Source organism: Misgurnus anguillicaudatus, chromosome 3, assembly GCF_027580225.2.
Source record: "Misgurnus anguillicaudatus chromosome 3, ASM2758022v2, whole genome shotgun sequence".
NCBI lineage: Eukaryota > Metazoa > Chordata > Actinopteri > Cypriniformes > Cobitidae > Misgurnus > Misgurnus anguillicaudatus.
This window is the reverse complement of record NC_073339.2, coordinates 16,086,541-16,097,500: the sequence shown is the minus strand read 5'-3', so window position 1 is coordinate 16,097,500 and position 10,960 is coordinate 16,086,541. Positions and strand designations below refer to the sequence as shown.

Genomic DNA, 10,960 nt, shown 5'->3' with positions numbered 1-10,960 from the left:
GTATATATATATATATATATATTTTGTATAAAAAGGTATAAAATTTTGTATAAAAAAGGGTTTGGGTTCAGGATATTGTTTGGAATAGTGTTAGCGTGGTAACATTATTGATAGAATGGTTCAAGGGAAATTATACAGCAATCTTTATGGTAAGATTGAATAGATTTTAATAGAATTAAAGTAATAATGCTACAATTATGTTGCAAATACGTCGACATTGTATGCTTCAGCATCTATCTAAACGTACAAAAAAGTATATTTTGTGTTTTTGAAAGTTACGTATTATTACTTATTAACAGTGAGACATTTCTGTTGAACAGACTTTGTCGTTAATAAACAAAAAAACATAATAACCCATTCTTAGTTTAACTAAAAGACCAACTATTTAAAGAAATATTATCTCTAAAACTTCTCAAGATCATTTTTCATAGCGTGTGGAGTCACAGAAGCTGAAATATACTGATGTCAGCAGTTTCCTCAACCGTTATCATTTTAATGATACCTGAGAGATGGGCAGACAGTGTCTGACTATACAGGTCATTTTCTTAATAACATCCTGCTCCATTTGTGAGGTCATGATAAAGTCAAGGGATTGGCTAGCCGCTAAGCCTAAGACCAAATAAAAGCAAGAACTTTCTCTTGAAACGATACCAAACGCATATTCAACATCCCAGAATCTACCTGCAGCCAAGGTGAGTAAAGTCTAAACTAATTCAGAATTCAAGGAAATAATTTGGCTTTTCATTGTGTATTTCGTATCTCACACCACTAGTAAAGTAAGTGACCATGTGGACATCTCTCCTGTGTCTTCTTCTGGCCGGTGCGGTATCCGCAGCACCAGTAAGTACATGCTCTTATACATCAAACTCATATTCAGGAATGTCTTTGATGTTATAATGTCTCTTGCTTGACTACATGCTAAAACTGATGCTTTTTTCTCTGTTTGTCTTCAGCTTTCGCCGTTTTTCAATTTTCTCCCCCATTATGGCAACCCAGGCCAGGTGGGGCTCACCGCACGTAAACATTACAGAATGTTCTACCCAGTTGTATGACAAAAATAGCACTGTAATTTGACACACGATGGCATGTTACTTTGAGACATGCGTTTAAATAATTTATAGGTTTAACAGACTCAAATAGCAAATCTTGGGTTGGAACATGCATTGAACATACTAATTATAACTTTTTGAGACATCCAGTAAAAACTTTTCATTTGATTTGAAGGGAACTAACGGTGTTTTCCCTGGCATGCCTTCACAGCCACATCCTCCAATCAGCATGGAAATCGTACGGGCATTTTTTTTTGTTATTGCTATTAAATATAAAATATAAAATATACATTTAAATACCTTAAATAGGTTAAAGGTAAACATTTTATTGGTTACAGATATTTCCTCAGCGGTTCCCAAATAATGCAGCAGGGGGAGCTGGCGGCCAGGTGAGTCCTTGTCTTTCGTAAATAAATGATTTGATACTTTATTGCTACCACGTACACTGTGACACGACTCTCTTTCTCTCTATTTTTAGACATTCCCCACACAAGCGTTCATCAAGTACTCTCTCCCAAAAGCCCCAGGCAGAAAAAGTGTGGAAATTGTGAGTAAAAGGCCACAATAATTTCTGCAACAGCAATGAATTCACAAAAGTGTTTAAGTGTATGTTGTTAAAAATGTGTGCAATTAGAAATGATTATAGAGACAAACATGACTGCTTGTCACCCTGAAGCTAATGCAATTTCATAAACGCTATTTTTCTTTTTCTTTCCCAATATTAAAGTTTTACCCCTATGACTTCTCTCAGCACCAGGTAATGTTACACTTTCAATTTATAAGTATTTAACCTGAACTTTTTAATGCTTTGTTAGTTTTAGTAATTTTATTGGTGTTATTTTCAGGACTTACCAAACATTCCCCAGATTCCTCAAATTCCAAATGTAAGTTCTTAATTTGAAATGGAGACTTTTATTTTAAAGCACACTAACTGTAATATATATATTTTTTAAATATATAGATCTTCCCCTTTGAGTATGTGCCTCAAACAGCTGCTCAACAGCCACCCATGGTGAGACGTTTATGCCTTAATATGAAAAATATTTCTTTGCTTTCATATATACTACTGTAAGTATCTTTCTTGTGGTGAATGGTTTGACTATAAAAAACACTGGCGCTGTTCCAAAAAAGTAAAATTGTAGGCAAGCACGTTTATAGCATTTTTTTTAAACACAGGTCCCCCCATTCCAAGATGGTCCTCCACAATCCACTGATCCTCAGCAGCAAGCCCAGCAGGAGCAACAGGTCCAGACAGGAGAGGGACAGGTGCGCTTACATGCATACGTGTGTGTGTTACAAAGTCTTCAGATCCATATATCTCTACTGAAACATAACCCTATGATTTAACAACATAATTACTGCTCCATTGCTGGGTTTAGCCTGGATGTGTTTAACCAAAATGAGAAGTTGGTCTGCAGATTGGGTATATACTTGTAAAATCTCTCCACCCAGCAGTTTGCTGCTGTTGTAACAGTAACAATGCTTGTACTTTTGCAGGTGCAGCCATGAGGACTGGTGAGACGTTGATTTATTGTATCTTAATCTTATTTATTCATCCATCAATGCCATGAAATTGTTTTAATAATATTTAACATTATTTTAAATCACACATTGTTAACACATGATATCTTTTGCCCGCAGTTTCGGAGTGAAAAGATGTCAAGCTACAAGATTCTGGAGCTGTTTTTGTCTAATGCTAATTAGAATTAGTATATATTTTATCTGTAGAAATAATTTAAAATAAGATTTTTTTAACATAAACAATACAAAAGAAATGAATTATATTACATATAACCTTGTGATACATTTATGGCCATATATATATACACAGTATAAATGTGCTTTATTGTTATATTCTGTGAATGACTCTAACTCAATATCAAACAAAATGTCAATTCTGAATATATTTGTGTAGGCCTAGAGCCAGCAATAAAGTGAATTTAACAAAAAAGTTACATCTGCACTTTTTATATTTTGACCGTGTTGGAAAACGACAGCTTATGATAAATGTATGGTACATGCACTGAAAGGATAGTTTTAGGTAAATTGAAACCAGCACATAATGTATGGGTCACAAAACAGTATGTACTTAAAGCAGCATTTAAACAAACCCACACCATACGAGGTGCAAGACAAAGATAACTACTATATAAAAAAATGGAGTATATGGTTTATTAACCAATGTTTCAGCCAGAAGTCAATGTATAACTCCTCACACAATAGAAGAGGGCAAAAATAGCCATACTTTTATCACTGGTGTCAACAATCAAGGAATAAAACAATTAACAATTTGAATATCTAATCAGTTTATTATTTAATAGGCTGTGTCTCAATCAGCTCCCTAGCTCAAGAGGTCGTGAAGAGGTTAATATATCCTGTATACAAGTTTAGGCAGTGGTAAGGACCCTAGATCAATTCACATTGAAACACTGTTTACTTATTGACGTGGCTTCTTAAGCGCAATGTGATATTTCAAAGCTGTTATTCATTAACAATTGGCAAAACCAACATCTCTTTGATTCAAATTTTAAACACTTAAAACACGTTGATTATTCTCTTACTTATCTGTGCTTACATTTGGAGGAATATTCAATTTAAATATTGAGTGGATTGTGGTCTCCCTTTCTGTTTCGAAAGTGTGTTTATCAAGGTACAACCTTTCGATCTCTATCATGAAGCCAATATGGAAGTGACTTAAACTGCAATTCATCGACTGTCCACTAGAGGCTGGCTCCAAAAGGAATTCAATCCTATAGACCCCTTCACAGATCACGTCACAGGCGGTTCCCATTGCGCATGTCGGGGTCAGAAAAGTAATTACAGCAGTTGCGTATTATTCGGTATCGTCAAAAATGCCTACTTGCATCATGGGCTTTGAAAATCGCACCAGAAAAAAATGTGTTTACAGCCTGGTACAAAAATGTTTTTGGTCTATATAGCTAATTTTACAGTTCATGACAATTGGATGCTTTTGTAACTCATCCATTTAAATTATATTAAGCATTAAAGTTGTGCATAATTTAGGGCATGGCCACTTGAGTAATGAATGAACTGCCAATGCTGTCACTACAGTCGCGCTAGGCGAGCGTGGTTTCAGCACCCAGCCACCTCAGCTTCACCCACGTCCCGCCTTTTTACCACGATGCCAAGATGGTGATGACAGGCCCCGCCAGCTATTGGCTTCCACAAAGCTCTAAACAAACTTATGGGTGACATCACGGACACTACATCCATATTTTTTACAGTCTATGGTGTTTATATGAAAACTAGAACAAACATTTGTCTTTTCAAAAGTTCTGTCACGTTTCATTGAGTTGGCTCGCACAATTTCGGTTGAAGAGCTTTAGTAAAGGTCACATGATTTCTAAGGGAACACAGAGACCATCGATGCTCACTCGTTTTTGTGGTGCATTGTGGGAATTTTTAGGGAATGAATGTTCCAGTGCACTGGAAGGATTTTGCGATTGAGCCCTTAAAATCCGACTCCCTGTTTTGTGCACTGACTGCTGAACAAGGGATCTGATTGACGCAGCCATGGTCATGCAAACAAATAAATACGAACACCCACATCCCCCAAAACAAATTCATACGGGATGATGTAGCTACAATTAGGCCTATTATACCATAAGTTGCTACCAGCTTACTTTGGGGTCCTGATCTGGGTGTTATGCCTGACTTATGAATCCACTTTTTTACCAGGTACTTTCTTAGGCCGTCATTTCACTGTCTATGCTAACTAAAAACTCGCTATTCAAAATAAACTCGAATTTGGTTATTTCGTTTTTGCCAAAATAACCTGTGAGATGTTTGATATTGCATCATATAAGTAAAGAAGTGATTGGTTTTGTTTTGTTTGTTTATTTTATTTCATTTGTTTCTGGGCTACGGTTAGATATATTGCATTTTCACTGAAAGGCCATTTTTTGCCTTATTTTAGCCTAGATGTCTGGGTTGTGTTTGGATGGCTCTTAGACATCTTTTAAAGGTGGGGTGCATGATTTTTAAAAAAAACGCCTTTGAAAAGGGAGTCGGACCGACTACCAAAACACACTTGTAGCCAATCAGCATTAAGGGACGTGTATACTTACCGACATTGTTGCCTGGGTTGCGTATGTGCGGGGCGGGTCTATCAAATGAAGGTCCAGATTCTATTAGGGTAGGGGCGTGTTTGTTAAGGTGATTTCAAATGTCAGAGATCATGGACCCCGCATTTAAGCGCAAAACTGATTGCCAGAATAGTCTTATCCAGCCTGATCTTTCGAGAATTCGTTCATATTTTACGAGTTAGGTAACTCGTATTAATTCATACGAGCAAATTGTACAAAAACTTACGAATGTGGTCATAGCGTTGTCTTATCTGCAGTGTAATGTAATGCAAAAACATAAACACCTTCACAGTGATACAAACCAATTGACCAATTAGATTCATGTATTCCAGACAGCCATGAAATAGCCATACAACTTACTATTATTAATAATAATACTAAATCAATAAAACAATCAAAATTAAGTTTTTAAGATCTCACAATGTAATAAATCAATAACAGGTTAAAAAGAAGAGTACATTTATAAAGTAGAAAAAAGTTGAAAGAATAACAAGTATTGTTAAAAGGTCAAAATCAGCAGATACAATCTTTCATTTAAACATTAACTACAGTACACTCCGTACAGACTAGTCACAAATTATATGTAACTCTTTTAGGAACATCTTTAAATGTGACTTATTTTTAGAGGAATGACTCAAGCTGATTCAGATTCATTTTTTGCTTTATTTACTTAGAGTTTCACAAGTTATTTATCTTTGTATTCATCCGCTGAAAGCCACTCTGGACCTGACTGCATATAATGACTAAATATTATCAAACCACAAAGTAAGGGATAAATGGAGATGACAATTTTAAGCTATCAATGTGATAACAACAATAAGGAGGCACGGGATTTATAACAAACTATCACTACGAATCTGATTCTCAAACAATAAGAGTTCAGTATAATGTTGATTTCAGCTTTGTCATGTTCATAAAGATATATTTTAATTGATAAAACTGGAAGGTACCCATAACCCCTTACTCTCCTAAACACGGTTCATTGAAATGCTTTTACAAGAATAGATCCATGTTAACCTGCAAAAAACCACTGGCACAAAAATATTTGTCTAGACTAGACATAATTTTTTCCATCTTTCTTTTTGAAGAACTGTACAGCAAGCAAAATCTTCATAGCATATAATTATACATAATAGGTCATTAACAGTTGTAATTCCAAACCTGTTATTAAGCATGTTTCAAGGGAAAAAATAGATTTCACTTTTTCCTTAGATGTGATTGGTTTGTTTCAGGAGCTGCTTAAGTATATAAACTGCAGACATTCTCAGTAATACATTCCACTACACAATCAACCGGAGAAGTCAACCATTTATCCTTGTGAAATTCCAAAAAAGTAAGTACTTCTTGCTTCCTTTAAATTTGCATGTCGTTCAAAAGGACTTGTAAGTTAAATGTTACAAAATATGTTTTAACCTAGATAAAGGAAACATAAATATTTTATAATAAAGATTTTCTTAGACTGGGTCACAATTGTATCTTGTATCCTAAATATGATAATAGCAACTGTCAGTGTTAAGTGATACAACACAAATGAGTTGTGCATTTAGTGTGTAAAGTCTTTTAAATACTTCTTTATCTGTGTCAGAAGATCAATATGAAACTCGTTGTGTTCCTGATGTGTGTGCTTGGCTCCACACTAGCTGCACCTGTAAGAACTTCTCTTCATCTCTTATCATGTAGATTTTTTTCGTAAGACATTTTTTTTGACATCTTCTTCTTCCTTCCCTTATGTTTTAGGCCCTTGACAGTGGCAGCAATGAGGTAAGATGTGTATGTGCTCAGAATAGATATTAATGTATAGCCCGGTATATTGTATTGTGATTATTGAGGCATTCCTTCTGCAGCAGGCAGCAGTTGATAACGCTAACACAGCTTTACACCTGATGGAGCTTTACAGAATGATAGGAAAACTGCAACAACAGGTCAGTGACCACAGAAATAAAACCAAAATACACAGATAAAAAAGCATGAAGGCAATATTCAGTACAAATATGTTACAAATAAACATGAAAAATACACTTATAATATATTTTGTCTCACAGGCAGGACCTGCTGTGCCTGCACCAGTTGATGTAAACACTTTTATTATTTCGTACACTGTAAAAAATGTCTGTAGAAATTACAATATTACTGGGTATTACTGGCAACTAGCTGCCAGTAACTTACTGTAGATTTTACATTTATGTTATTTACTGGTAACATTTTGTTCAAAGTTAAATGAACATGAAACATTTTTTGACTTTATCTTCTACAGTAAGTTACTGGCAACCAGCTGCAAAATTACAACAAATTTTTTACAGTGTAACACATTTTACATGATAAAATTTGCTAACATTTTCATTTTTTTACGCTGGGTGAATTTAAACCATTTGTATCTTTTTTTATACAGGCGCAGTCTCAGGTTTTACCTCAAGCACCTCAGCAGGTTAGCAACATGCTAGCACTAATGATTCATTTTTTTTTTTTAAATGCATACACTGCAAAAAATTATTTTCAAGAAAAAAAATTCTTAGAATTTTTGTCTTGTTTTTGGTAAAAATATATAAAACTTTCTAAATTAAGGTGCTTTTCCCGATTAGCAAAACGACCCAAGAAAACAAGTGTAGTCTAGACCAAAAATATCAAATGTAAGTGTTTTTGTGCATAAAACGAGCAAAAAAAAAAAAAAATCTGCCAATGGGGTAAGCAAAAAATCTTAAAAAAAAATTTTAAACACTAAATTCAAGAAAAATTCAAGCAAGATTTGCTTTCCCCATTGGCAGATTTTTTTTGCTTGTTTTATGCACAAAGTCACTTACATTTTATTTTTTTGGTCTAAAGACTAGACTTGTTTTCTTGGGTCGTTTTGCCCATCAAGAAAAAGCATCTTGGTTTAAGAATTTTTGGATTTTTTACCAAAAACAAGACAAAAATACTAGGATTTTTTTTCTTGAAAATCATTTTTTGCAGTGTGGTAGGCTACTGCAGCAAAGGTGAATCATGGTACAACTTACACAAGTAAATAGCTTGATTTATACTTATCTGTCTAGTTTTGTTTATTAAAAAATAAGCAAAGTTTTTTAAACACAATAACAATAGCTTTTAGCCATGTTATGCTACTAATCACAAAAGGCAATTGTGCATTGTCACTGTTAAAGAAACACCAAAGAGGTTTTTTTTACCTTACAATAACGTTTAAAAAAAGTTTCAGTCATTCATCCACTCAAAACTACAAAAACTTGCTTTACGGCAGACCTACAATCCAATCAGAGCCAGCTATGCTGCAGTATTTACGACAGTGGTAATGGACAATTACGCTTCTAACCTGTAGGGGGAGCAAAGAGCAAAAACTCTTTAGTGTTGCTTTAAAGTTTTCCACGTCGTGATCCATATCTGAGTAAAATGGCTTTTGAGATGAGAAAAAAGTTAGGGCGGGACTTGAATTTATCCAACTGTTTGGACCATTGGAAATCCTATTTCTAATCGCTAATAGCTGTGATCTTTTACTGGGCGCAGCCCTCGCACCATTCCTTGTAACCGAAAGTAAAGAGATTATTTCGAGCAAGGAAGGAAATAGGCATTTTTGATTAAAGATGAGGGCACATGATTTTTCTTTTTCTAAATATTAAAGCTCACATATAAGTTATAAACAATACAATATTCCAATTTTTTTTTTTTTTATTAAATTTCATGACGACTTTAAAAGAACAGGACTGGTGCCAGAAGGTGTCAGAAAGATTGTGATGGTTAACCTGATGAGAAACATGGCTATGCTGGGCCAGCACTAACCAACATAACCAGCTTGAATTTGCATAAAATTTCAAGGTGGTCTAAGATGTAATTTTTAGCTGAACCATTAAAGTATTCTGCAAGTTTAAGTCTTATCTACACTCATCTCCAAAAACCTGTCATGAAAAATGGCCTTTTGCATAAAACAGTAGATCAAAGATATAAGACTTATTATAGAAAGTTGATTTATACAAAAACATTTCTTTCAGGTATTCATTCCTGCACCCAAGGGAGATGGATCAGACGAGGAAGACACAGTAAGCTATTTGATATTTTCTATTTAAAGGCGCATATAATTATTTCTGTTTCAAAAAATATGTTTAACATCATGGACACTCCCAGTCTTCTCATATCAATAACGTAATAAACAGTGGCGGCTCGTGACTGCTCATCCGAGGGGCGCAAATTCAAAATATGTGTCCGGAGTGTCATGTGTATTGCTTATGTTTTCAAAATATGTGTTTGTTGCGTCATGTAAACCATGTGCATCATGTGTTTTGTCAAAATAAGAGCCTGCTGCACACGTGTCAAAACCTTTTATTATAAAAGAGACGCTCACAAAATACACGCAAGACACTCCCTTAACACTAAACTCTGATTACACATGAGATTATGCGAGTATCTGGCAAACACGAGCGTCTCTTTTATCATAAACCTTTTGGACGCGTCTGCAGCAGGCACTTATTTTGACAAGAAACATGATGCACATAGGATCACTCGACGCACCGAACACATATTTTGAAATTACGAACCACACACCTGACGGGCTACATACATGATGTGACGAACTTCGCATCGTGCGCCCTCGAAAAAAGAAGTCACGGGCCGCCACTGGTAATAAAACCTGTTATATTCTACATAGATCTGAGATAACATGGCCAGCTAATAACCTACCTGTTATAAGACACTTTCACATAGAAAATGAATGAATCATGACATTCCTTAAAAAATGACTGAATGCACCTCTATCATCTAGCATGCACCGCTAGGACATTTAATCATGTTTCTCTCTTCTATTTCCCTCAAAGCCCTTTAACGCGTTTTACGCTCACCATGGCTCCCAGCCCGCACAGCCGGCTGCCCCACTGAACTCGGATGAGGCAGAAGCCGCGGAAGAGGCTGAGGCAGCTGAGGTAGCAGAAGGACCCGAGCCCACTGAAGCCGCCCCAGTTGTAGATGCCGGCACTGCCAGTGACATCACCATTACCGTTGCTGCGGCTGACCCGGTTCCTGATGCCACTGCAGCTCCTGTTGCAGTCCAGCCATCCGACATCCCCCAGGAACCATTGGTCGCCATAGAAACTGACATCACTGTGGTTGGGCCTGAAGCTACCGTTGGTCCAGAACAGGTGGCTGAAGCTACAGCTCTGCCTGTGGTGTAAGCGACGGGAAGCCCCGCCCACAGATCTTGCCAGTCACACTGCTGACATCAAGATCACAACCGAACATTATAGTACAGGGACTGGGTTAGACCCAGAGGGTATGTCTAACTGGCCTGCTGAAACAAAATTTGGCACATTTCTTTCATGTTGTGTGAAATTGTTGCTTGGCGGGCGTTTTTTATAATGACCTCATTGTATTGAGCCAGTACGGTGTTACATTACTGTTTATGTGATTCTGTTTAATCTCTCAGTTTTCTGTCAATAAAATGTCTTGTTGCAGCTTAAAGTCTCTTCAATCTACTTAATTGTAATGCTTTATACTACAAGGCTATTGAATGCTTCATTCTGATTGGTTGAGAAACGTTCAAAGGGTGTGCATTATTTTTTAGTGAACGCACATTTATGAAGTAGTTTTAGGTCTGTTGACCACATGCCAAGTTTAACAAAAAAAAGATTTATTGAATTCATACAAATAAATATATGTGTGGTAGCAAAATATGGATGAAATAATTAATATAGTAAATAATCAAATAAAAGTAAATAATACTTGTTTAGGCCTTACATCTATTTTGCTTGTGCCTTTTACTCAAACTGTTAATGGCTGTGAAAGCAATAAGACCTCAGGCTTGTTTTAATAGGATAAAGCAAATCTGAA

At 35.8% G+C, this 10,960-nt stretch overlaps 2 protein-coding genes and 1 long non-coding RNA gene across 6 annotated transcripts in view; 2 read left to right on the top strand and 1 right to left on the bottom strand.

Annotated features, from left to right (window-relative positions):
- LOC129444278 (uncharacterized) overlaps positions 1-10,960 on the bottom strand; it is a 321,920-nt gene that overhangs the window by 188,592 nt on the left and 122,368 nt on the right. The gene's annotated exons all lie outside the window — the stretch shown is intronic.
- On the top strand, positions 352-2,994 carry LOC129445532 (uncharacterized). Of its 2 annotated transcripts, none has more exons than XM_055206721.2 (12): positions 352-692; positions 773-840; positions 954-1,001; positions 1,261-1,287; positions 1,388-1,438; positions 1,528-1,596; positions 1,777-1,806; positions 1,895-1,933; positions 2,011-2,061; positions 2,226-2,315; positions 2,547-2,564; positions 2,691-2,994. In XM_055206721.2, the coding sequence occupies exons 2-11, from the start codon at positions 787-789 to the stop codon at positions 2,556-2,558; spliced, it is 471 nt and encodes a 156-aa protein (XP_055062696.2). In that variant the 5' UTR covers positions 352-692; positions 773-786; the 3' UTR covers positions 2,559-2,564; positions 2,691-2,994. The 2 variants fall into 2 exon arrangements, with proteins under 2 accessions (XP_055062696.2, XP_055062695.2); XM_055206720.2 differs by having other exon boundaries at positions 359-692; positions 1,225-1,287.
- On the top strand, positions 6,393-10,599 carry enam (enamelin). 3 transcript variants are annotated; one of them, XM_073859798.1, is made up of 8 exons: positions 6,393-6,488; positions 6,741-6,803; positions 6,893-6,916; positions 7,003-7,077; positions 7,198-7,227; positions 7,545-7,580; positions 9,133-9,180; positions 9,952-10,599. In XM_073859798.1, exons 2-8 carry the CDS (start codon positions 6,750-6,752, stop codon positions 10,303-10,305), a joined length of 621 nt encoding a protein of 206 aa, XP_073715899.1. In that variant the 5' UTR covers positions 6,393-6,488; positions 6,741-6,749; the 3' UTR covers positions 10,306-10,599. The 3 variants fall into 3 exon arrangements, with proteins under 3 accessions (XP_073715899.1, XP_073715894.1, XP_073715897.1); XM_073859793.1 differs by having other exon boundaries at positions 6,395-6,488; positions 7,000-7,077; positions 9,952-10,596; XM_073859796.1 differs by having other exon boundaries at positions 6,436-6,488; positions 6,744-6,803; positions 7,000-7,077; positions 9,952-10,598.

Excerpts from the sequence above, each read along its gene's own strand:
- LOC129445532 (XM_055206720.2), top strand. The coding sequence starts at position 787 with ATGTGGACATCTCTCCTGTGTCTTCTTCTGGCCGGTGCGGTATCCGCA. Across the intron at positions 1,439-1,527 it reads CAGGGGGAGCTGGCGGCCAG|ACATTCCCCACACAAGCGTT; the intron begins GTGAGTCCTTGT and ends CTCTATTTTTAG. Across the intron at positions 1,597-1,776 it reads GCAGAAAAAGTGTGGAAATT|TTTTACCCCTATGACTTCTC; the intron begins GTGAGTAAAAGG and ends CCAATATTAAAG.
- enam (XM_073859796.1), top strand. The coding sequence starts at position 6,750 with ATGAAACTCGTTGTGTTCCTGATGTGTGTGCTTGGCTCCACACTAGCT. Across the intron at positions 6,917-6,999 it reads TTGACAGTGGCAGCAATGAG|CAGGCAGCAGTTGATAACGC; the intron begins GTAAGATGTGTA and ends TTCCTTCTGCAG. Across the intron at positions 7,078-7,197 it reads TAGGAAAACTGCAACAACAG|GCAGGACCTGCTGTGCCTGC; the intron begins GTCAGTGACCAC and ends TTTGTCTCACAG.